The sequence below is a fragment of the Athene noctua genome, chromosome 17 (genome assembly GCF_965140245.1).
Source record: "Athene noctua chromosome 17, bAthNoc1.hap1.1, whole genome shotgun sequence".
NCBI classification, from domain to species: domain Eukaryota; kingdom Metazoa; phylum Chordata; class Aves; order Strigiformes; family Strigidae; genus Athene; species Athene noctua.
This window is the reverse complement of record NC_134053.1, coordinates 7,074,314-7,100,226: the sequence shown is the minus strand read 5'-3', so window position 1 is coordinate 7,100,226 and position 25,913 is coordinate 7,074,314. Positions and strand designations below refer to the sequence as shown.

General features: G+C 48.6%; 1 protein-coding gene across 3 annotated transcripts in view; it reads right to left on the bottom strand.

The window, feature by feature from the left end:
* MMP17 (matrix metallopeptidase 17) overlaps nt 1–25,913 on the bottom strand; it is a 69,013-nt gene that overhangs the window by 1,357 nt on the left and 41,743 nt on the right. For 2 of the 3 annotated variants that reach the window (XM_074921057.1, XM_074921058.1), the window contains 8 exons: nt 23,788–23,920; nt 21,730–21,856; nt 13,465–13,748; nt 10,316–10,492; nt 10,082–10,181; nt 7,797–7,879; nt 3,488–3,640; nt 887–1,144 (listed from right to left, as the gene is read on the bottom strand). In XM_074921057.1, coding sequence (XP_074777158.1) covers nt 887–1,144; nt 3,488–3,640; nt 7,797–7,879; nt 10,082–10,181; nt 10,316–10,492; nt 13,465–13,748; nt 21,730–21,856; nt 23,788–23,920 — 1,315 coding nt within the window. The remainder of the gene's footprint in view (nt 1–886; nt 1,145–3,487; nt 3,641–7,796; nt 7,880–10,081; nt 10,182–10,315; nt 10,493–13,464; nt 13,749–21,729; nt 21,857–23,787; nt 23,921–25,913) is intronic. The other variant, XM_074921059.1, reaches the window with a different exon arrangement.

Below are 25,913 nucleotides of genomic sequence, written 5' to 3'. Positions count from 1 at the left end.
ACATCCCTCATCGGCTGTCAGTAGACATTCTTGTAACAGGGCATGGTAAGGCTGAAGAAGACCTCATCCACCTGCTAATGAGCTGGGGTGTGCTGCTATCCCTGCACTCAGATAAATAACCAGAGCCTGGCAGGGCCCTGGGAACCTTCTGCTCCCAGGTGCGGTTTTTTCCACTCTGAACTGGGAGGTTGTGAATTCTCTAAGCAGCTCCCACACTCAGGGAGGACTCCAACCCACGTGAATGGAGAGTTGCTCTCAACAGCTTTGGAAATTAAGCCTGAAAAACCTCTGGAAACGTCCCTCCCCTCTGCCTGGTTTAACGGTTGCTATTACACTGTTAGGTTGCCAGTAAATAAAACCGGGAAGTGCCACTTTGTTGTGAGCAAGTGGCTGGTTTTAAACATCTCCTGTGACAAAATTTTTGTGGTCTTTTCAGAGAGAAGAAACCACTGAGAAATCTCATCCCTGGAAAATAAGTCGTAACTCTGGGGAAAACATCTCCTTTAAAAATATTTTCTGTCTGCATCCTCATATATTTAGCTAAAAATCCAATGACAACAAATTCAGTGAGAAGCAAATCAACACATATCAGGATAAAAATTACTGCAGAACAACATCAACTGTGTTCTTTTAAAAAAACACAGATTATTAGGCCCCCAGGATATTTTTGTTGCCTGCTTGAAATTACAAAGTCTTTTAGCGAGCGGTGTGGGGAGCTCTGGCTGGAAGCCTACCTCCCTCTTCAGCTTCCAGACACCAGGAACTGTCGTCCCATCTGGGGCTTAGCAGTTTATATCGGCAGGCACAGTAGAAGGGGCTGTAGCCTGAGTGCTAATGAAGCACTGATTTTTTTTCTTGTGTTTTTTGAACCAGCATATGGACTCACCATCTGACCACCTCATGGCATCATCTAAAGGGCTTGGTATTCCCTTCCACAGGATGGTCTCTGAAGGGTACCCAGGATCCATTCTCCGCTCATGGTCATCGTAGCACCAGTAAAGATTGTCCTTAAAGAAATAAGTCTTGTCATTGTGGGCCCAGGAGAAAGCGGCGTCGATTCCTCCCAGTGGCAGACCAAAGTCCGAGATCGGCCGTGGGTATCCTTCCTCCACATTGTTGTCTTTGAAGACCCAATATCTGTCTCCTGTGGAAAGGAAAGAAGCACAGAGCAAAATCACATTTGTTTCACAGCCGAAATTAGCGTTCCCCTGCAGATGAGCGGATGTTTCATTATCTGTTGCCATAACAATCCTCAGGACTGAGCTTTTGGCATTTAAGGATGGGGATGGGAAGGCAGCAGCCCAGTGGGGAACCTTGATCTTTGAACAGTTGCTTTTTTTGTGTCAGGCTTTCCATGGAGCATAGCCTCCCATCGCTCCTGAACGGCTGCAGGTGTGACAATCCTAGGACACAAACACGCCGATAGCATTAGTACAGTTGTCACTTTGATGTATTTGGTGGTGGCATTTGGTTTGCTGCCCCTTTGATTTCTGCCTGATGTTGAGCTGTGAGAAACAAGGTTACATGCAGCTTTTGTGAGCCAATTGGGCATGTTCTGCCTGCTATTTGACTCATGAGAAGGAAAGTGTAGTCCAGATTTGGAAGAGAAATTGCCACTCTTTTTTGGGCCAGCCGGGCTGAAGGACCCATGGATCTTAAGGGATGTAAGGAAGATGCCCAGGGGCTGGACAAATCCCATCTGAGCAGCTCACTGCTCTTCAAGTGTTCTACGCAGTCAGCTCCCCCTAGCCCTACCCTGGGCAGAAGAGAACTGTCAATATGGTGGATTTTTTTTTTCCAATAAAAATGAAGCACAACTTGACTGGCTCCTGGTCTGTGGTGGAACAAGATAATGAACCCAGATCTCTCAATCCCTACATAATCCTCTAACCACTGGGACAGCCTTTCTGTTTGTACAGTGGTTCTTTGGGAACCCACAATGTTCTTTTAGGTATCACACAACCTATTTTAAAGATCAGGCCTTTTTCTCCCTAGATTTTCTAGAAAATCTGAAGAGGCAATTAAATACATGCCCATGTATCAGCAGCAGGACCTTAGAAGCCAGGGTAATTTGTGTGCTTTGGTTTCTGTCCAGGGATCAATGAAACAGTGCTGGAGAGAGAGAATGAGACAGTATTTTATAGTTGGAAAGAAAATTTTGAGTTGTATCTTAGGAGCTAGGCAGGACTTACACATCATGTGTGACCATGGAGTGCTGTGAAGGGCAAGGCCCCAGCTGTGGCACAGCTGTAATTCTGGCCTCACAGGCAGCCAGGATCCCCTGGACCTGAACTGCTGGACATCTGTCCAGGCTGACAGAGGTCTGTGGGTCCTCAACAGAGAGAGAAGGGAAAATGGGAAGGAACCAAGTGCTGCTGTGGTCTGTGGACCCGTCTGGTGCCAGCGTATGGGCTACCACCCTCCAGCTGGCCCCATTCCCTCTGGATTAGTGGAAAGGCAGAGTGGGGTCAGTTGCCTGAGGCAGTGGGAAACATGCAGTGGAGCCTTTTGCATCATGTTCTTTGGGGAGACGCAGGGCCTGTCGTGGCTCTGGGGTGCACGGGCAGCCTGGAAGGGCTTCGGCTGCTCTTGGAAACGCTGCTGCGAGCGTAGAGGCTTGTGCAGGATGTAAGCTGCTCCTCCAGCCTTGCTGAAGGAATTGAAACCAAATTATTGCTTTCAGAAGTGCTTGGTTCAACACTTCCAAAACTGATAATTGCACCACACGTGGAGCAGAACGGTCAGGAGACAAAAAGCAGTTTCCAGCCAGGGAGCACAGAGAGCTGGGATGTATTTAGCTCATCAAGTGTACAGCCTTTCTGAAACAAGAGCCAGTGCCTGCTGGGGGACTGGGTAGCATCTAACCAGCATGTGTGGACAGTTTGTCGAGGGCTTGGACATTTGTATAGGAACCAAGAGCTAATGTCTTTCCTCCAGCTCTTTTGAAAGAAATTTGTGAGTTGTTTTAAATATAAGGAGAGGATTATACCACTTATTCTAAGAAAAAAAAAATAGTACCAGATATATAATTAGCAAAACCAAGCTCTTCAGGTTTCATTTTTGTCCCCTCTGCTGCTGCTGCTTCTCCTCTTCTTGGCAATAAATACTAAAAAAGAGAAGACGCCAAAGAAGGAACACAAAACGTGTAAAGTGTGTGCGTGGGTGGTTCCTGCTTTTATTTAATTCTTGAAGAGCTAAAAATTCACTTAGATTTGTCTTTCTTCAATGAAGAGGGTTTTATTCAATGAGATTTCCCTCATTTTCTGGGGAACATGACTGCTACTTTTTGCCTGCCCTCCCTACAAGCTGGTTTCTCCTGGCCTTGCTCATGGACAACAGGTCTCGGACCCACCCTGGGAGATGCTCAATGGCTGTCACTGGTGTCTCCTGCCTGCAGGAGAGGTCGAAACACTGCCAAGATACCTTGGCACTGGGTTCTACACCCTGGAGACGCACATGCTGCCTCCAGCACTGCGTTTGCTCTCACCTTTGAAGAAGACAATCTTGTGGTCGCTGGTTCTCTCATAGACCGCGTCCAGGCTGTCCAGGTTGAGCGGCAAACCCCGCCAGAAACGGTGGATCTGAGCCGGCTGGAGGGAGACCAAGTGCTTATTGCGAGTCAGTCTCCAGAAGTACTTGCCTGGAGGAACAGACTGGACATTACTGAACCACACTGCAACCCACCTTCGCCAGCGGACAGGAGCACCAGGCAGACGGCAGCAGCAGAAACCAAAGTGTGTGAGATGGGAGCTATGAATTAGAGGCATCCTGCTTTCCAGCAGCAGCTGCTAGCGCTTTCTATTTCTGACAGCTGTTAGAAGAAACCTCCTTTTTGGGATCAAAATAATCTTCCGGACATTGCATTGGAGTTGTTATACTCTTGGCCACAGTGTGAAGCTGCACCACTGAGCCGGAGCAGGTGAGAGGAGCCTTTCATCTTCCCCCTCCCTGCTCCACAAGGGCCCTCCTGGGAGCCAACAGGACCAGGCAGCAGCTGATGCTACACCAGGCACCAGGAGCCTTCAGCGAGAGCCTCCAACAAAATGTCCCTATTTCTCCTCTTCTGGAGCACCCACAGCTTCCTGCACACAGGGAGCCTACCTGCTTTCATATTTAGAAATGTGTATGATGCTATGATGAAACATGGAAATATCAGAGGTTTTTTTAGTGAAGAAAGGAGCTAAGAAAATAGAGGAGGAGGAAACTATATTAATAAAACTGGAAAGGGTTGAGGTGGGGAAGGAGACAGAAGTAAGGAGTTTGGTACCATCTAGAGGTGTAGGATAAGCAGGAGACCTCGGTCCTGTGGTGCTCCCAGGGGCTGAAGGTACCGCTGGAATAAGCAAACACACTTCCAGCACCTGCAGCAACACTGCCCCAGCTAGAAAAGAGTTTAGCTTGGGGTATTTCTGGAATATTTTGGGTAATGGAAAAGGAAACATGTTTGTCCTCTGTAGCTAGGAAGCCAAACTTTCTCCTGCTGAAGGAGCCTTACGTGGGAGTTCCAGAGGAGTCTTAATGATTTTAGGGGCAACTCAAAACCTGACTCCACCCTGTCTCCGGGATTCTCAACCTGAGTTTTTGCAGAACACTTTGTGCTGCGTTTTCCCCAGAGAAGTGAGATCTGAGCCAGAGTTTAAGAGCCAGCCATCAACTTTGTCTCATATTTGTTATTGCCTGTTAGAAATTATTGCATGTTATTTACATCTGCTCTTGCATGGATTCCCAAGGGGGTATAAGCAACAGAAACCAAAGATGCATCTTTGGATTTGTATTCACAACAGTCAGCTGCTTCTCCAGAGCCAGCAGATTGTGACACTGTCTTTTAAAATTTTATGGAAATTGGATCTTAGCCTAATAATGCAGGAGGCGAAACTCTAACACTTAAACATCTGCAGAGGGGGGGTTTTAGTCTAATTATAAGGATTTATATCATATTCTTGTTCTTCTGCTCCAGTTTGCATATTTGCTCTATCTGACTGAAACCCAGAAATGAATAATACATTCAAATGTAGTAGGAATTGCCATAATTACAGATTCTTTTTAAGAATGGTAAAAAAAAATAGGATTCAAATTTGGTGGCCATTGTACATTGATGGAAACACATGTAATTAAATAAAGATGATCTCTGCATCTCTAATTAGTGAGGCACTAGACAAAGCCAGATTTTCGCTTTTTAACAAGAAATACAGCTCAACATAACTCCTTCCTTAGTAGATACATATCTGAACTTCGGAGTGCTCTGGACTCATTTGAGACAAGGGAAGCCTCAGTGCTTTTGACATTTCAACCCTTTGCTAGTGGTGGGCTCATTGGATGAGCAACTGCTGCAAGGAAGCTTTAAATCTACCCTCGAAGTCAGGCATAGCCTGGGCCATTGGTTAGTTTGGTTGGGTTTTTTTGATAAGCTATCAGGAAAATGAAAAGAATACAGCAATTAAGTAACAAGGAATTCTTAATGTGATGGCCCCTGTCTGCCCGTGCTTAAGTTTTGTCACAGCCAAGTCTGCTTGCCAAAGAGCTGCGGTTGCTTGGGCGATCATCAGCCAAAGCTAGATCCATAGGGAATTAGCATGCAGAAATATAATAAAAAAAAAAAAATCCCAACCCCGTGTGGGTTTAAAAAGCTTGATTTAAAACCACCCGCTGAGCTGGCAAACTGAGCAGGATGAAAGCCAAGTGTAAAGTCCTGCTGTCCCGAGTGTCTCGTTTTATATGGATGATGGGTTGAGGCAATTGCTTTCTTTAATACCAGGTGATTTTGATCCCAGCTGTGTACCATGCTCTCTGTACTTTGGCTGCCTCTGGCAAGACTGCTGCACGCACTGTGCAGACACACACACACAGGCCAAAGTTGTTTTAAAACTTCAGGAATCTGTAGTGAGGCACCTAAATCAAAGCAAGCAGCATTTCCAAAGCCCAGAGACCCACCATTGCCTTCAATGCGACAAGCCTGGGAGCCCTGGGGGGGCTCCAGTCCTGGTGCCTTTGTGGTGGGAGAGGCTGCTCTCTGGCTAGGTAACTAGCTCAGAACAAAATGTCCATCGATGGAGGGAGCTCATCATTGAAGGTCACTAAAATCCTGCCCCAGAGGTGACATCCCCGCTTCTTGGTGCCCACAATGGTTTGGCGGCAGCAATGGGGGCTCCAAGGGAGGTGCTGGGCTCTGGAGGCAGCCGTGCAGCTGGCATTTGCTGACACTGTGCTCTTTACATTTGCATTTTGGCCCACAATAAATATATCCAAAAATAGACACTGGGATAGACTCATCTTTTCCCCTCACTCCCCCTCTGAAAGACAGCCATTTATCCTGGACACCAGTTCTTATTTTCCCTTCTTTACTGTGGCTTTTTGGAGCTGGCATCTGAACAAATACCACAGGGGAACAGCCTGTGGGCTCCCCTGAGGGCACAGACAACATCAAATTCTCTGGAGCCCTTTTGCTGTTCTTGCCTGTGACCTGAGACTTGCACTGTGATACTCAGATGTGTTATATGTGCCTGGACACTGCTCCTGATCTCTGGGGGAGACACTTCTGCTTCCCTGCTGGATAACTTTGGGGTGGCCAAAAGGTGGCCAGGGGTGGAAAGAAGTGCCCAGTGGGCATGTTTCCATCTTGGAAAGAAAGCCCACAGGGTCCAGCCTGCACAGGCTCTGTACAGCTAAGCAGACCGATGGGATCCTCATCAACAGCCGAGCACTCTGGGGACACACTGCCAGCAAGTGTTTGCCCATGCGGAACCAGATGGCTCTGCAATCACCTGCACGTTGTCATTGAGTGATGCACAGGAAGCAGCATTAGGGAAGGTGAAGCGTGGGAGGAAAGGAAAGTTGGAGGCATCCAGGAAAAAAGCAGTGGAGAGCTCTTTTTGTTCTGCTCATCCTTGGTTCAACCCAGATTTCAACTTTGATAGTGCAAATCCTGGATTTTAGTTCTTCACTCGGGCAGTGCAGTGCAATGGGCCAGAGTGCCACGCAAAGTGCCATGCTGGATTGTCACCGGTCGCTTCAGAGGGAATCATTAAACACCAGGACATGCCACATGGACACATGTCTGCTCTGGTGTTAGGACACACATCCCTTGTGGGTGCCATGCTGGCTGTCAACCACGGTGGGCAGGAGGATTTGCTGCCAGCAGCACAGCTTGCAGGTGCTCCTCTGCTCTCTCCTTTCCAGCCATCTGCCAGAACCCCAACCTGGCTCATGCTGCCGAAAAGCTCTTGGCTGCCAGTCCCACAGGTAATTATGTGCTGTGTTTAAAAATATCAATTTTTATAATTTTTAAATAAATTGTGTTTCAGTTTCACTGACTTTCTCCTTTTTGGGTAAGAGAAACGGTCAATTTACTACGCAGTCTTTTGGATACCTCTAGCACATCCCCTCTCCTCCTCCTCCCTCAGAGTCTGTTATTGATGTTAATGATCACAGCTCATTTAGCTATGATCCCTGCCTGTCCCCCAGCAGCCATGTGGACACCCCCTCCGCTGTGCTGTGACAGACTGGGCACCAGCCAGGCAGTTTCCTTCTGCACTGGAGACAGGATTTGCATTGACATTAAAATTTCCTTATCATGCATCCTCAGCCTTAGTGGTCTAAGCCCTTTGATTCAAGCCAAAAGGAGTCAGCAGCATGAGATGCCTCCCTGGATCTGTGGGTCCCGCAGCCTGCAAACCCCAAGCCAGCTTATCCTCATTGCCCGCCCCAGCCTGCCCAACGCTGCTGCTGCAGCACTGCGCTGTCACACCGGTGTCACCGCAGGGTGATGCATGCAAAGACCGCGGGCAGTGAGCACTTACCTTTGAAGAAGAAAGCCTCTCCCCTGATCTGGGCCACCGCGTCAAAGTGAGTGTTGCATCTGTTGGGCACATCCCGCCTGAGCCTGTGGAGAGACGCCCAGGTAAGCACAGCCCAGGCGGGCAGTGAGGGGCCGTGTCCTCCTCAGCGTCCCCCCTCTCACAGACTGCATCTCCCCTGCCCTCAGAGCCCCCAGCAGAAGACCACAGGCTGCATCCCTGTGTTGTTCCTCACGCTCAAACCCAGCCACATGCATGGGGATTTCCAAGGCAAGCTTGGGGAACCCTCAGCCTGAAGACAGCTTTGTGGCAGACACGCTCCCTGGGCCACCAGAGACCATCACTGGGAGTCAAGTGAGGACACACTCTACATCTACCAGTTCGCGTAACTAGTGAGGGCAGAGCTGGCTTGCTGCTCCCCAGTGGCACAGGCTCAGCCGGCTGTCCCCAGGCAGCAGGACACGTGGTGGATAAGAGCCAAGCAGCACCTCACTCCAGTGGCCGGAGACATTGCTTCTCTGAGGCTGAGCTCCAAAATGCCAGTGAGAGGTGACAGAGCTGCAAAGCAGAAAGCAGGCGAGACCAAACACAGGGAGGCGATGCCACGTGCGAGAGAATGCCATGTGATATGTGGTGCAAGCCACCTGGCAAGTCACAGCTGAGATACTGAGCTGCTCTTAACAAGGTGGGCGGGAAAAGCACAGAGTATGAAGGACCAAAAGTGCTATGAAGCCCATGTGAGAAATTATGATTGATGGAGGACAAGGAGAGGATGCTGGGAACATGCACAGAAAAGCTGCTGTGGGTGACAGGGAAGCATAAATCTAATTTCCTGATAGAAGAATTGTGCTGGGCTGCCAGCACCAGCTTCACAGCTCTCCTTGGGCACAAAATGACAGATGTGGAGGTGAACCCCACCCCATCCACCCTCCCAGTCATACACAGGGCAGGAATAAGGGGTTGGCATGAACAAGTGTCCTGCTCCTCCTATTGCTGGTGCAAGATGATCGTTTCCTAGAGCAGCAGGGAGAAATGCTCTCATGTCTAGGTCAAAACACAGCCATACAGAGCTTTGTGGACAGGCTCTGTTAGAAGCTACATGGGAAGAAAGGTAATTAATGGCATTCAGCATAATCAAGAGAAAGGCTCCTTAGGATCCTCATGGCCTTTCTGCAACCCCTGGTAGCTGGGACACCCCCACCAAAAGCAGGTGCTCAGCACCTCTGTGCTGTGGGCATCACAGCAAGCAGGGAAAAGTGGGGTGAGCAAGGTGGGAAGAGTGACTGCAGCACTGGGGCATTTTTTCAAGATTATATTCTTCTTTGTCCCATTACTGTAGGAATAATCTGGTTGTTCATGCTTCAGTGCTGTTACCTCCTCTTTGCAGATGGGTCACTGAGGCACAGCAAGATAAAATGACCTCCTTGAGGTCAAACCCCAGATGAGCTCAGACCAGGAGGTGAAGGTGACCGGCACTGTTGCTGCTGCTCTCACCAGGGGCACTATTACCTGGCAAAAATATGTGTGACCATGAACTCCTGCCTTTTTGTTCACTGTCCCTTCCTTTTTTAACCCTCCTTCTGCCCTGGTAGTAAAAGAATTTGGTAACTCCCAGCGTTTATTAATGAACTAGATCCAGAACTTCCCTTGATGAGGGCACACTGGTTCCTTGATGACTCTGTATAAGCAGTCCTTTGCCAATTCAAACCTGTGTTGGAGTCAAGCTATCAGTCCACTTGTTCCAATATTCACCCCCGCAGGTACATTAGAGAGTTGTTCACCATGGAAAGATTTACGTTAAGTTATGCTTGCACAAATTAGAATACTGCAGAGGAAGTTTGATTAAAATTTCAGCAAGGATGACTTCACCTAAGGGTGATGGGGACAAATTCCCATTAACATGAGTAAAATTTTGAGTCTTAGGGAAATGAAAAGCATTCCAAGATGATACAGAATTTCTGGATGTGCCTTGAATAATAAAAATTAGCTAAGGGATAGATAGCACCTATCACTTGTTCCTGCTCTTAACCAGTTCAGCTGTGGTCTGGCTGGCCAGTCTCCACACATACTGCTTGAAAAAAACAACAGCGTTTGCAGGAGATGATCAGGAGATGGGAGAAAGAAGGGGCACTTTCTGTGTGTGTGTATTTTCCAGAAGACAAGAGGTCCAGAGGGAAATACGTTGTCAGAGTGAGCAGGCAAGATACTGATGCTTGAGTGGAGCTTCACTACTAGATGTGCTTTACAAGAACGTCAGTGACAGCTGAAAGGAAACAAACTTGACTTACGGGACAGTGGAGCGGTTCTCTGGCAGCTCTGGCAGGATAGGATGGTCATCAGTTTTGCTTACTTCAGGCTTGGCTGTGGGGGACACAGATTCCCTGACTCCTATGCATAAAGACAAAGAAGCAGTAGAGAAGAACACCATCCTCCCCACCAGCTCCAGTCACTCCAGAAAACAGCTATTCTAGCATGCCCCATGGCAGGAACAGGCCGTAGCTGGGTGAGGGACACAAACTTACCGTAGAGTTGCCAGATTCGGACTTTGTCCTCATAAGGTAGGTCATACTTCAGAGGATCCCCCACTGGACCTTGGTAGTAGGGTCTCATGATAGACTCTATGGCAGAGATGTGGGTCAAGCCAATAGCATGGCCAAACTCATGGACAGCTACAGCAAACAGGTCCATCCCATGAGCATCTAGAAATAAAGACAAGATTGAAATGAAAAGCTGATTGTTTTTTTGAGGTTTGGGTGGGCTGTAAGAGAAAGTATATGTTGGATAAATTGGAAGGAAAAGCTTTGGAATAGATGAAGTTTGAAAAAGACATTTTTCTCAGTTGTAAAAAGGAGACTGAAATTTATCACACGAAAATGGAACGCAAGTCAGACATCAGCCCATGGTGTGAGTTCTCAGCCCTACACAGACCCTGAGGATCACCCCTTTTATTCCCAGATCACCACTGGCACCTGAGGAGGAACTGGACAAACTGCTGAGACAGCAACCTCGGCACAACCATCCGTCATCCCTGCTAACGGGCCCTGCAGGAGCTGGGCCAGTGCAGTCTTCTCCCATATCTCATGCCTGCCCTGCAGCAGCTGCCAACAGTTTTTGTGATGCCCAGAATACCAAATTTCTGCAGCCACTAGCCAGAAGCTCATCAAAGCCTGTGATAACGAGCAAAGCCATGTGCCAAGGAACCGGTGAGCGCCTGGCAGTGCCTGTCTGCCCACGGTGCTCTGCTGGGCTTTCCCTGCCTGCACAATGCTGGCACTGCACGCTGCTGCCCTGGCCACATCCTTCCTTCATGCATATAGACACAGAGCTGTTCACCTGCTCATCAGACACCAGCCCCACTCACCTAACTGCTGTCCTGACAGGGAATGGCAGCAGGGGCAGGTGCCTACCTCCAGCTTGTTGCCAGAGGACCTGTCTGTCTTCTCCCCTTCCACACCTTGTGCTGGTGGGGCTGCAGCTCCGGGGGCTGCCCCCTTAGGCGAACACTTTGATCCTCACACACCACACTGGGCATCAGGGAGTCTTTACTGAGTATCAGTACATCCTTTGATGACTGACTTCTTTCCCTCAGTCTGGGCTATGTCTACTCTATTCTCTTTCCCCAGTTTTCCTTATTTGCAGTCCAACCCCTAGTGCCTCACACCGCACCCACACACAGACCCGTCCCGTACTCTCCAGAGCCTTGGACACTCAGGTCAGATCTCAACAGGGGTTAATGTCTGCTTCCAAACCTACACCACCGCTGCCAGAGCGAATGAGGAACTGCTCCCAGCAGCCGTACAGGACGGATCCTACTCGGTGCATTCCCACCACCCAGCTGTAGACCAGCTGGGCCAAGCACCCATGCAACTGCTGTCCCTCAAAGCACAGCAATGCCCTGCAGAGCAATACCAGAGGGCGACAATGATTCTAAGGATGGTTCTTACAAAGACTGTAAGTCTTGTAATAAAAAGGCAGTGAAGTTGGAAAGGTCTCCATGGAGCTCAGGGAAACCCCTTGTTCCCTGAGCCATGGTCAGGGCCAGAGGAGTGTTGCACAGAAGCAGCCGTGGCTGATCCTGCACAGTCCTTAGCACTGCCCACCAGGCTTCGGGTGTTGGGGGTGATATTTTTGCTGAATTCTGCTTTTTCCTTGATGACTATTATTTACAGTGTCTGTAAACAGACAAAATTTTTATAACCTATGCTGTTTTCCCCAGCACTAGGAGAGAACAAGACATATGCTTTCTGACATTTTAATGCCAAACTGACAACCTTGGGGATATTTTTGTATCACCTACCAAGTTGTTATTTTTGAGTCACTAGGGAGAACAAAATAAATAAAAGATGAATCTTGGATAGCTCCAAGACCTTCAAAACAGAGGGCAGCTTTCTCTCTGTCAGGCTCATCCTCTCATCCCTTGGCAGTGCTTGGAGGGATCCTCCCTGTGGGGCTGCCAGCCCTGAGCTTGCCCCTCCGGTCCAGCCTGTTTCACAACGAGCATTCCCAATCACCAGCTACAAAAGGGGCACCACTCTTTACGTCATCACATAACACATCTGCTACAGCAAGCTACCAGATCTCAGTGTTTGCCTCTACCCTGTATGTCTGCAGAGCAGAGCTGCTGCTTTTTTAAATTCCCCATAAGAAACACCATTTGGGATTGCACAGTGGCATGAACCAAGTAGCAGGTTGAATCCTGAAGAATCAGCCTGTCCAGAGCTTTAGCATTAACATCAGACCTCCTCCGGCCAGTCTGGTGAACACTCCTGCCCACAAACACTCAGCGGGGATGGACAGAGGTCAACTGGTGGGCAAGGAGGAGAGGGGTGGGGAGAAAGAATGTATTAGCTGCTTTCAGAGAAAATGATTATGTCTAAATGAATTCATTAAGCTGAGGCAGCAGGAGCCCACTGGGAGGCTGGTGGAGGAGGTTGCGTGACAAGTAAATTAGCAGCTGGTGACTGTGGAGGAGATGATCTGTCAAAACGTGCCTGACACAAAGGTTGGGGACCTGATCCCCACAGATGGCTCATGCAGCTGAGGAACACTCGCTTCTGAAAGTCCCTCTGCTTATTAAAACTCTGCTCTAGCCAGACGAGATGAAATAAAAGGAAAAAAAAAAAAAAAGAATAAAACTGTAACTTGTAACTGTCCTGATGTCAGGTAATGGGCATGAGATGGCAGGAAAAACCTAGCGTTCACAGGAGGCTTTTTTCCTGCAGACTACAGAGCGCTTTCTGGGCAGGTCACCTTATAAATATGCTTTAAAAATAGGGAAATGGGACATCTGTCAGTAAAGCCGCCCAAAAGATGACAAAGTTAGAGAATGCAGTCCCCATCCAAGAGCTCCAATATCTGCACATCCAACCTGTGACCTTCCAGGTCCCAGAAGAGACAGGGACTGGGGGTGAGCGATGGGGAACTCTGCAACTGCTGATATGATGGGGAGAAACACAGAGATGCCATTGAGGCTTCCAGGAATAAAGAAGGTCCTCAATGCTGGCTGCTGTCATTTCATTAGCAAGGCTGAGAGGGGAACCAGAAGCAGCTGTTGGGATCCCCAAGCTGAGGGTGAAGGTGTAAGCAGAGGCTAAACCACTCTAACCACCAGAGCAGAAGAGGGAAACTGGGAGGCCTTGTGTTTGGCTGCAACTCTCCCACCCTGGCCTACCTGATGATCGGAAGGTCCAATATTCATCATCGTCAAAATGAGTGTCTCCTGCTGTGTGATGGTCTCCAGGGAAGAAAGCATGTGCCACTGTTCCACCAGGCCCATCAAAGGGATAGCCGTCATTGTGATCTGCCTTGGAGAAGTCTATCTGGATATCAGCGTTGTTACCTGCCACTTCATGGAAATTCAGTGGGGTGATGTCGCTCCAGACCTTCAGGGCATAGTACATCAGGGCTCGGACTGTGTCGTGGCCCAGGTGGGACTCTTTTGGGAAGGTGCGAACTCTGAAATAAAGAGGGCAAAAAAGAGGAATGGTCAGTAGCATGAAAAATATCTTCTCTGAGGCCCACCAGGGAGGGCTCTGCAGGGCCTGATGCGTCGCAGAGCCTCGGTGAGGCCTCCAGCGTTCCTGAGTTTGGGTCGTCTGGAAATACTGAGTCAGGCTTGCTCACCAGAGTGTTAAACATCCCACGTGTGTGAAACAAGAACCAGGATTTCAAACCTGATACCTCCTGATCCCGCTGAACCAGGTGGCCGTCAGCCTCAGAGCTGCACTTCACACACAAACTGCTGCTAATTCCCAGGACTACCACCCTTGCCCAGCCTTGGAAATGCTGATGCCATGAGTTCTTTTCCAGAGCCTGCCCATTTTTTTTTTTTTTCAAGCTCCCTTTCAGACCTATTGACAGTTATTTTCTCACCACTTATTCGTTCCAAGTGCAATCCAGATATACAAAGATTATTGACTTCTGAAGCCTTTGCACCATACACAGGCCCATCAGTCTTTCTGCAACAAACAGCAGGTCATTGCTCATTCTTATTAGAAGCACACAGAAACCCAGTACGCATTTGCTGCCTCCATATATTTCCCAGCATGTCTGCTGGAGGTATAAAATATACTCTGAAACCAGTACACTGCCAGCAGCCTCCTAGACTGCCATCCATAACAAGGAGGAGAAGGAAAGGACACATTTTATGTAAATTGCATTCAAAATGCCTCCAGCCTATTGCCTGCAGGAGACAGGCTATCTGATGGAGCACTGTAGTTGAGTAGCTCTTGCCTTGTTTCTTGGTAAAAAAAGCATTGCTGAGCAGGGGCTTACAACACTACTATACACATCACTGGTCTGTTAGTTCCTGTGTATCAGCACTGCACCCCTTGGTCCCCAGCTCTGCCTTGCCCTGGAAAAGAAGCCAGATGGGACAAGCCATGTGCTGGTATTGGCCCTGCAGCTGCACGATTCAAACCTCCAGTTTGGTCTGAGCTGTAATGAAGAAAAGTCAATGTTTCCTGTATAACGAAACCTTGAAAAACAGTTCCTAAATATTGTTGATTTAATGGAAGAGGTGAAAAGACAAAGATGGAACAAGGCACCTTGGCTTCTAAAATAGTATGTTTAGATAATCTTTCATTGACAATTTTGACAAAAATAAACAGGAAAATGTACTGTTGACTGACTAATTATTGACAAAAAACAATTCTGCTGGAAAATTTCTGGCCAGCTCTACCCAATAATAAGGGATACTTTATTTCTTGTGTACCAGCACACCAACCAAAGTGTTCATGAAATATTCATGGCTTGACAGATTTTTAAAGGCTGAAGCAACAATTATGATCACCTCACTTGCCCTCCTGCATAATATAGCTGGGAGAGGATCGCTCAGTATTACACTACTCCCTAGCACCAATGTGAAGTAATGACCCGACTAAACCTCTAGACGTAATTATAGTGTGTGGTGGGCTGACCCTGGCTGGATGCCAGGTGCCCACTAAAGCCGCTCTATCACTTCCCTCCTCAGCTGAACAGGGGAGAGAAAAGATAACAAAAGGCTCATGGGTCGAAATAAGGACAGGGAGATCAAATACCAATGACTGTCATGAACAAAACTGACTCAACTTGGTGGAAAAAATTAATCTAATTTGTTACTAATCAAATCAGACTAGGATAATGAGAAATAAAACCAAATCTTAAAAACACCCTCCCCTCACCTATCCCTTCTTCCCAGGCTTAAGTCTACTCCTGGTTTTCTTCCTGAGAGGGGTTGCAGTCAGTTCATCACCTGTTGTGTCTGCTGCTCCTTCCTCCTCAGGGGGAGGACTCCTCACGCTCTTCCACTGCTCCAGCGTGGGTCCCTTCCCAGTGTGCAGTCCTTCAGGAACAGACTGCTCCAGCGTGGGTCTCCCACGGGGTCACAAGTCCTGCCAGCAAACCTGCTCCAGCGTGGGCTCCTCTCTCCATGGGTCCACAGGTCCTGCTAGGAGCCTGCTCCAGTGTGGGCTTCCCATGGGGTCACAACCTTCTTTGTCCTCAGGGCCCTGCTTTGACATGAGGTCCTCCCTGGGCTGCAGGTGGGTCTCTGCTCCCCCGTGGCCTCCCTGGGTGCAGGGCACAGCTGCCTCACCATGGGCTGCCCCACGGGCTGCAGGGGAGTCTGCTCAGGCACCTGGAGCACCTTCTGCCCTCCTCCTTCTTCTCTGACCTTGGTGTCTGCAGAGTTGTTTCTCTCACATATTCTCGCTCCTCTCTCCCAGTCGCAATTGCTGTTGCACAGCTTTTTATCCCCCCTCTTCTTAAATATGTTATCACAGAGGTGCCACCACCATTGCTGATGGGCCCAGCCTTGGCCAGCAATGGGTCCCAAGCCAGCTGGCATCGGCTTTATCTGATGTAGGGGAAGCTTCTAGGATCTTCACTCTACCCTTGTAGTGCCCCCGCTATCAAAACCTTGCAACGCAAAGCCAATACAAGGTGTCAGAAGGGGAAGTCACATCACTCAAGCTTTTCCTACAAGTAGTGATTGGAGTACTGGGGAACATCAGGGATCAGCAAAGGGAGTAGGAACAACTTGCTGACTGAGGTTGGATGCTCTTGCTTTCACAAGTATTTGCATATTGCCCATGACCTCAGTAATGCACAGCCCAAGGTGGGTACCACCTCCTGACCTGGGCAAAACTAGTGAGGGTTAAATCCAGTGCAGAACAAAATGGGACTCATGAGAACAAGCAGAAGTCTCACTAAGAGTTTGGGAACCTTGTCCTAGAGAAGGTGGGGATGAGATGGGTGCATAAGAAAAAACACATCACAGCCAGATGAACAAAAATCACTCTTATCTACACTTTTGCTATCCCTAAAGTATTCCAGGCAAAGAAAGACCTTAACTATTAAATAAAATGAGCTACCATACATGTAGCATCAGATAATCATAGACCTTAAAAAAACCCCCACATATGTAAAAAAAGACAGCATGATGTACAAACAATGTGAGCGTGGGATTAGAAAAGACAATTTTCAGGCAACTTATAAAAGAGACTGTGCCTGTATGTAAACACCTACAGTGCAAAAAAAAAAAAAAAAAAAAAAGGCCACCTGCTTTCCAGATATTCTTTAACTGGATGTCTTCATCTTCCACAAGACTCCTCTAGATTTAGGTAAACCCTTTGCTGCTTTAATCTCTATCGAGCAAGTAATTATATGTTTAAAACACAGCATGTTTAGTCTGGGAATTACAACCTGTCTCTAAGATCATGGTACCGAGGGCACAGCCTCAGATTTGGGGACATTATCCGCTCTTTATTACCTCCTCAAGTTCTGCTCAACTGCATGAGCCACTTTCCTTTTCTTTCCCTCTCTTTCCAGCTGTAGAATGAGGATAATAAATCTGTTCTCCCTTGGAAAAGGACAGTGGATGAAAAGAAACAAACATTATTAATATTCCTCCCAACCCCTGACTCCAGAAACATTAGATTAAGGCAGAATCAGCATCGATACTTACTTCGCTTTTTATAAAAGGTCCTGCACCTCTGAGCTGACCCGCATTTTATTAACATGCTGCAGGTGTAAGTGAAAAATCCCCCATCTTTTATTCATTACCACCTTTATTTTTCAAGAGAATCCCATCAGGGTTTTTCAATTCAGCATCTGATTTGATTGCCGGAGCTCTGCTAATTGTTTTCAATGAGATTAGGAGAAGACTATTATGCTGATAGGAAGTTCGTTGGTGTTGCATTACCCGGTTTCAGTGAAAAGAAGGCACATTTCTAACGTCATGCAGATGCAGACAGGACTAAATAATTTCCTCCTACCTTGATTATTATTACTATTTGTAGTAAATGGTGCTTAGGTACCCAGTGGAGAGCAATGCTCCTTCTTGGATGTTAATCCCTCCTGAGACTCCCCTTACAGACCTCCAATTTCAGGGAAAAGCCTGATGTAACTAGAGAGAAAGATCCCTCCTCCAGGTGGTCCCTGCCCAGCTGCCAGGAAGGTGATGAGGGCTGGGCTGCTCAGTCCTCCTCTGGCCACCCCACCAGCACTGTCCTGAGCTGCGGGGTCAGTCCCATCCCTCTGCAAAGCTATGCACTGGGACACCCCAGGGAGCATTTGTCCCCACGGTGGATGGGGCTGCACGAGGCAACATTGGCTGTGATGCTTGAAATAGTGGCTGCAAGTGGCACAACTGATGCCAAGGAGAACATCTGTGCCCTGCTTCTAGAGCTCACCCAGGTGGCAGCACCACCATGCAGACAAATGAAAGCTGACTTTCGCCTGGCTGCTTCATGTGTTCCCTGGGTCCCCTCCTTTGCTTGTCCCATCCCAGAGAGATTTTGGGTCCAAGCTGGCTAATAAGTTGAGGCTGGAGAGGGCTGATCTACCTGTGTTCACTGTTGAGGGGCACCCGCACCAGTGGTTATTTTGATTTCTGAGTTCCTTTTTGATTTTTGTCCTCCCAAAAACCAAAGTGGAAGACTATTAGTGATGTATGAGAAATCAATTGCTGGTTAATGAAAGCACTCCTTCACCTTCTGCAGCCCTGAAGCCACAGAGAAATAAAATAAATGCTGATAACTACCAAACACAGCAGGCTAAGGATTACCTGATAAACCCAAATTGATTTTTCAGGGTAGGGGAGGGAAGAAGAGACAGTTGAAAGGGTGGATGCTTGCTGCCATGGCAAAGGTGATTTTCCAGCCACCCGGAGCCATCCACAGCCCCAATCCAGTGCTACCCTGGCACTGCTGCAACACCCCAGTGCCACAAGAGGTTTGTCACCCCTCTCCCAACACTTTGCAAAAATTATTGAACATTTTGGGGTTATAATCCTTCTTCTGCCCTTTAATATACACACAGTGCCAGACAGCTCCCTACAGCACAGGAGTAATCCATCCCTGGGAGAAGATGTGGCTGAAATCAAATTTCACAGCCAGTTTTTTGGGCTGCAAGAGGATCAGCTGCTCTGGGGGGCTGCTGCACTTCGCTGCCTGCTCCTGCCACTGTGCCCCAACACTGCTGCCTGCACTGGCAGCAGATGCCAATGTGGCAGCTGCCTGCACTCTGCTCCAGCTGCTCAGGGCTGTTCCTACGAGGGTCCCAGTTGCTTGTGATGGGTGTGTTATGACAGCCTTAAAGCAGCTCTGAACTGGTGGGTGACACTCCTGCTCCCCTCAGGCATCTGTCACCCCCAGGCTATGGGGGGCATGGCTGCCTGCGGCCAGCTGGGCTTGGGCTGGTAAGTCCCCCCAGTGGGTGCCACCTGTTAGAGGAGGGAAGCAGGAGGACCAGGTCTCTCACGGGGATTGGAGCATGGTACTAGGGGTTACCCCAGTTGCCACCTTTATCCCATGGTACCTGCCTGGCAGCTGCCCTTCCGTGCCTCAGTAAATCCACATCTTGGCTCAGGCAGTGCCACACCTCTGCCGTGGGTGGGCTTAGGATGCTCACAGCGTTGACAGATGTCACTGCTCCCCTGCTGCCTGTGTTTGCTCCAGCTCTGGCACCCCATGACCTGAGCATCACAGTTTCAAACAGTGTAACTTTGATGAAGTGGCACCAGGGACTTGTCCTTAACTAAAGATGGATGAAAGTCAGCTCAGTTCAGCACTGGCTGACATTTCAGCACAAAAAAACATGGGAAATTTCAAAAGCTGGGCTTTGGTGGCTTCCCCCTGCCCCAGGGAGTTCAAAGCATGCAGAGAGGGGGCACGGCCCTGATGCTGTGTTTCCCATGACTGCAAGGAGAAGGTGAGTGCCTGGGAAGAGAAGAAGATACCGGCTGTGAGCACCCCTTCTGTGGGACATATCCAGAAACAATAAAGCAAAATTAGCAAAAGGAAAACCAGGCTGCAAACACGAGGGGGAACATGCGGGCAGCTCCCGGTGCCGATGCCAGCAGAGGGCATCCGCAGCACGCTGCTCCCTGCACCCCGCTCCAGCCACATCCCAAATCTATCCCACTGCCACCTCATCAGCTTACTGAATGCCTTGGTACCTATGCAGAAAAAATAAAATAATAATTTAAAAAAAAATCCATGAAAAGAAGCTTTGTGTGCTATAATATCCTGGAAACTTCCCATGGAGATCAGGCACAGAAGACTGTGTGTGTCTGACGCTGTGCTGGGATGCTCTGAGGCTGTACTACAGGCTGTACTGGTTTGTCCCCTGAGCCCTTCAGTCCCACAGGCTGGCTGTACTCAAGGGTAAAAAGAACCTGAGCAACCTGTATATCTATAAAATCTCGTTTGCCAGATACTGCCTTCTCCATCAGTGCAGATGCCTGTCCAAAGATCATCCTTTCATACAGGTTTCTTACCTGTTTATTCCAGCCTCACAATTGTGCAGGTTTTTCTTCAATTTTTAAATGCATGCCATAATCGAATTTTGTTTTCTTTTCTGTTTTTAAATCTTCAATCAATGTTTAAAAGGTAAACACGTAAAACTTTATGCCTCTATTGGCAGATTTTCATAGCAGTTTCAAAAAAGCTATTTTAATCTCAAGCGTTGGATGTAAATACTATGTTGGAGTTTCTATAATGCTATAGCCGTCTGTTGGCTTATACAACCCTCCAGTTATAAAATACAGCCCTTTTTGGAACAAAAGTCAAGATCTTGGGAAGGATCAAAGAATAAAAAGCAGAAATGAGTTTGTTAGGAGATGGATTTTTTTATGTCATACATATAAAATCATCTCAGACCTAAACCCCTTTTTCATCAGTCTTTGCTGCAGCATCGCAGTTTCTGAGGGGATGGGAGGCAGTGGGTAGCCCAGGGCTGTGTCCACCAGAACAGCCTGACCCCATTCCCCCTCCACACTTTGGGATGTAGCTCAGGTTTGTCCAGCCCAGCTTTGCTCAGAGGAGCTGCCAAGGTCAGAGCTGTGCCCAAGCCATGCCCCTGCACTGGCTCTGGCAGCTCACAGAACATCAGGGCAGGTTTTATTGTTTCACCCAAACAGATTTTTTCCTCTCTGAAATATGAAGTTTATTCCTCTTACACATCAAGACAGGGCTGGTTGACAGAGGGACAGGCTAAGCTTTTATATCATGGGTCTCTTCACTACAAGCTGTCCATGAACCAAAATTGTTTCATACTGAAGCTGATTTATCTTTTCTGAAAATAAGGTCTCGGAGGGATATGCTGGAACATGGACCAAATCCCTGGTAAGGCCACAGTTTCAACACGTGTCAGCAGTGACGGCGAAGTCAAGATTTGTTACTGCAGTGGGAGCTGAACTCACTCTAAGGACTAAGTCAGGATCAGAGAGAAGCTTATTATCAATAAGGAGATCTCTCCATAGCATCCACATGCTTTTTCAGGATAGCATGAGCACCTCAGGGTGCTCAGCTTTCTTGAAGGAACAATCACTGTAGCGCATGGTCTTTGAGAGAAGAAAAATGAGTCCCAAAAAGCATAAGTCTTGGTAAGACAAGGATCAGTTTGTTTTCCAAATTTGACCAGTGGCATGACTGCAGGGTCTCTGGAAGTTGGATCTGAACTTCTGTGTGTTGCAGGCTCAGAGTGACCCACATGTGTTGCTCCTTGAGATCAAGGGAAAAGTACTCCCCTGTAGCAAGGACTAGGGAAAAAAAAAGTGACTCTGTTACCCAGAACATGCTCCTTGGGCTCAGGTGGGGCAAGAGAAGAAGCCCCATCTGTGCCGAGCCAAGTCTGTGGCAGCGGCCCGAGAAAGAAGAGTCTCAGTGAACTCAAGAGAAAAGATGCTCTAACCATTGCAATGCAGCAAAAAGCTTCCAGCTAATCCACCAGCCAGATCTGCACCATTCCCTGCCGACATCTGAGCAGGTTCAAGAAGTCAAGGCTGGGATCAACAGGAGAAGAGTTTAATAAATAATCTGTGGGGTTCTGGGAGCACAGAGGAACACATTTTAACACATCACCCCGAAACTCATCACAAAGCCATATTTAGCCCTGGTCTGCATGGTATCAGCCCTGTGCTACATTTCAGTAAGGGGAGGGGATGAATTCCTACCTCCAAGACAAGTTCCTTTTGCTCCACTTGGTGACAGCCTGTGCAAATCTCTTCCTCCTGGTCTCCGTGGTGGCAAGGTCAGGCAGAGAGCAGCGAGGAGTCTTCATCAGCTCCAGTGTGGCTTCGTCTTGGGTTAGAAAAATTAAAAAAAAAGAAAACCTAGGTACAGTGGGTTAAGAAATCCCAGGGGGGACAAGGAGAAGGGAAAGGAGGTGCTGAAGATGCAGCAGCAGAGCACAAGGGAGGGCCTGGGAGCTGCTGGGGATGATCCTGGCCCCGGCATCACCCATGATGCCATCCATGGGGCACTGAGCCCCCTCCATGACACATTTGCACATATCACCAGCAGCAATTCCTGCTGAAAACCCATTTCTTCAAAGCACCCATCAGCTGGGGCTGCCAGGAGGTGAGGGGAGATGACACCCCACGGCTGGGGGCTTAGCTGCTAGCTCTGCTGGTAGTGTCAATGGACAATGTTATTGATTTCAGGAGAAAATGCCGCAGGATACCTCGTGCGTGACACTTTACAGATCTCGAAAAGTTGTGTGGCCACCTGTGGCTAGCTTTGATTATATTTTAAAACATAAATTTTTAATTATTCTATTTTATTCTCTCCTGCTGAATTTCCCATTATTCCCCTGGCAAAGCAGAGAGACGCTCACATGTAAATAAACTATATTTTTGTTCAGCTAGGACCTACTTTGGAAAATGTTCATATTTTGTCTTTATTTTTAAAACTGAATGAAAGCTTAAAGCTCCTGTTCTCATCTCCTGAAAGGCAGAGAAGTTGTTCATTCATCCATTTTCCATGCTGTTTACCTCTTTACATGAAACACTTATTTTCAGATGCAAACCCACTTCCAGGACCTATCCAAGGCAGCCCTCCAGGCCTGTTTCAAACACCCTCTCCAAAAAGGAAAGTGTAAATGCATTCGAAAGGCCATTCTTGCTCCAGGGCCTCCTGCAGCTTGGGATAAAGTGGAAGGGAAGTTATTGCACATGGTCAATTAAAAGCAGAGAGGGAAAGTCCCAGCGACTAGACGGGACCTGCGGCTGCTCAGGCGGCAGCTGCTCCAGGGGACTGGCAGAAGGCTGCTGGGGGCACTGCGATGGACAGAGACTGCCCTGCTAATTAGCAGCTTCTCATTAATTCTGTCCTGAGCAGCGGAAGAAAACTGGCCACACGGCGGGAGGTCATGGCCATGCGTCAGGGAGGGGAGGAGGGCAGACGGGTGTCCTTCCGAGGGCTGGGATAATGCTGGCTTTTTCCTTCCCTCAATGAGGACATTGAGACAAACGACCCCGGCCACACTGGGGAACTTGTGTTGCTTCAGCCTGGCCTTGGACTGCTCCCCCCCAGCCAGACATGCCTGCCACATCAGGAAAAAGCTTCTCATCGCCCTGTCCCTGCTGCCGGTGGAGCTGCTGGAGCAGATGATGGGCTCTCAGCTGGCAGGGGGGTGACCGAGGGGTGCCTGGAGCCATTGCAGCTCAGTGAGAGCCAAGGAGACCCCTGCCAGCTCCACAGGCACCTTGTGGCTCTGAGTGTCGGGCAGGAGCAAGCAGTGCTGGGGGGATGTGACACCATCTTCCTCCTTCCCCTGCACTGTGCCCCTGCAGCAAAGAAACCAGAATATCTACATATACATATTGGGAGGCTTAATCAGGATTTTTATTCAATTCAATCTGATACTGCAATTAAAGCTTTGAAGGGGATAACCTATCAGCCTTAGTTTCTCTGTCTTTTTTTTCTTGTCTTTTTTTCTTCTTTTTTGAACACACCAAGAGCTATTTTAAGCACAATGGGAACCCCAAGGGTGTGTGGGTCTGGTGAAATAATTGCTTGCCTCAGGTTCTTGAAAGCACAAGGCAACAAAGCACCTGAGCCATGTAATTACTCTTACAGCTGCAAACTGGGCCGTATGTTACACCCATGTGAGCTTTTCCTGGAGGTGATGCTACTCCCAACTCAGCGCCAAGTCCCTTCTCGCTGGACCCGCAAGGAGCCATCCCTGCATCCCTCTGCACCAGAGAGAGGAGGGATCATGAGCCACTGACCTAGGACCCCCGTTGCCTCGAGCCCCCCAAATCGCTGCATGGCAGTGATGGCCTTGGTGAGCTCCTCCTGTGTCTGCAGTTGTCCTGTGACAGGATCCGGAGGAGGCAGATACCCAAATTTTGTCAGCCAGTCCTGTGAAACAAGGAGAAAGGGCAGGATGAGAAAGGGAAAGGAAGGAAATACATACACAGGGAAAGGTGCTATGACTGTCCTTTCTGTTCCGTTTGGACATCCTTTTCCCATTTACATGTTTATATCCAACTTCCCCATCAAGCTGTGTGATCCCAGCTAACAAATGGACGTGTCAGGACGGATCTGTACACATCACTTCAGTAATGGGAGCTGGCGACCTTCACACATTCCAAGGGTGACATCTATTTTCCCACCCAGCTGCAGACCATCTCTGATAGTGGCAGCAGTGCAGCCCCTACCCGAGGGTTACACAGGCGCCTTTGATTCTCCCCTCAGACTCTGGCAGCTCTTACTGGAAACTTGTTTCAGGGCTGAGCACAGTGAGGGGAGGAAAACTGCCCATGACAGGGGCCAGACAATGCCACCTCCCTCAGGACCTCGCTTCCAGTGGGAGTCCACAAGTGTCTTGTGGAGGGTCCCCAGCTCTGATGGAGGAACCTCAGTGACGTCTGTCTGAGGCTGCAGAGCAGCTGGGTTTTACCCAGCTGTGTCTTGGTCAGACCTCTCTGACTATATGTGCTGGTCTTTAAACTTTCTGCTGTCCCCCACATGCACCACAGTAATGCCACAGCTTCCCATGAGAGGTTAGGGGTGGAGACCTTCCCTTCTGCCTGCCAGCATGGGGAACGCCTCCATAGCCAAGCGCCCTTTGCAAGTCCCCCCATGTCCCCACACTGGCACAAGGGCTGTGCCTGCTCTCCAGGTCCCTTCAGCTGATCTGCCACAATGCCATCATCCTGCTGTGACACTAATCAACCCGCTGCAACCTCCTGCAGCTTTCCAGTCCACACATGGCTGGGGTGGCCAAGATTTGGGACTGCAGTGCATTAAGGGTGCTTGGCAGTGGTTCCCTTCACCTGGTGGAGATGAGCTGGGATGCAGGGACAAGGACATCCCTGTGGTCCAAATCCTCTCAATGCACCCTGATGGTTTGAGGACGTTAGGTTAGCAGTTGGAGTCAATGATCTTAAGGGTCTTTTCCAACCTAAATGATTCTGTGAGGGTGGTTTGTTTTACCCTTGACCTTCACAACACCAGGATTTTGATTGGAAGCAAACCCAACCATGAAGTCTCCAACCCTGCTCTGAGCCACGCAGTCATTGAGACCCAATGCAGGTGACCTCAGCATTGACACAAAACTGAGTCCTCTGGAGAAAAACACCATAGAGATGCAACATGCCAAGCCACTTCCTTGGAGGCCACCACATGGGGTGGGACCTTGCCTTGGTTCCTCCTCACCAGTTCCCAATACAAGCACTGTGGCTGCAAAGTCTCAGCTTCCAGGAACTGAAACGCCACCACAGTGAGACCCAGAGGTTTCCCAGCAGTGCCGTTGCCTTTTCACCGCAGAGGGAAGGGGTCTGGGGACAGGAAGCAGAGGACAACCCTACAACAACCTTCCCCTTGAATTGGGCCAATGCCAAAAAGTCATTCCTGGAGATTGATGTCCCTCATCGTTTAAAAAAACAAAAACAAAACAAACGGATTTTTTAAAAACCTCTGTCAGAAAATCCCATTGATGATGGGAACAGGTTTCTCAGTTTTGGATTATTTGTTCAAGGGAATAAATCAGCAGAGTCGTGCTCATCCCAGCAACAACAGAAGTGCCAGGACTGGCTTACTGGTGAAGCTGCAACCTCAGTCATCCGCAGCCCCTGACAGGGCCAACTGATTTATTTAAGAAGTGAAATAAATGGCTTTTCTCTGTGTGTCCTCCTTTCCAGCATTTCCACATGCCCTGATTTAACCATCTCCCCGCCAGTTGCCTTAAGGCATTTAGAGCCAGGCGTGGGTACCTCTACCACCAGAAAGCAGCAGGGACCTGTGAAACACCTGTGTGTCCCTCTTTGCCAAAGCCTAAGTAAGCATGGGCATGTGCCAGCAATCCCCCTGCCACAGGCACCTCATTAAACCCAAGACCACTATTTGATAG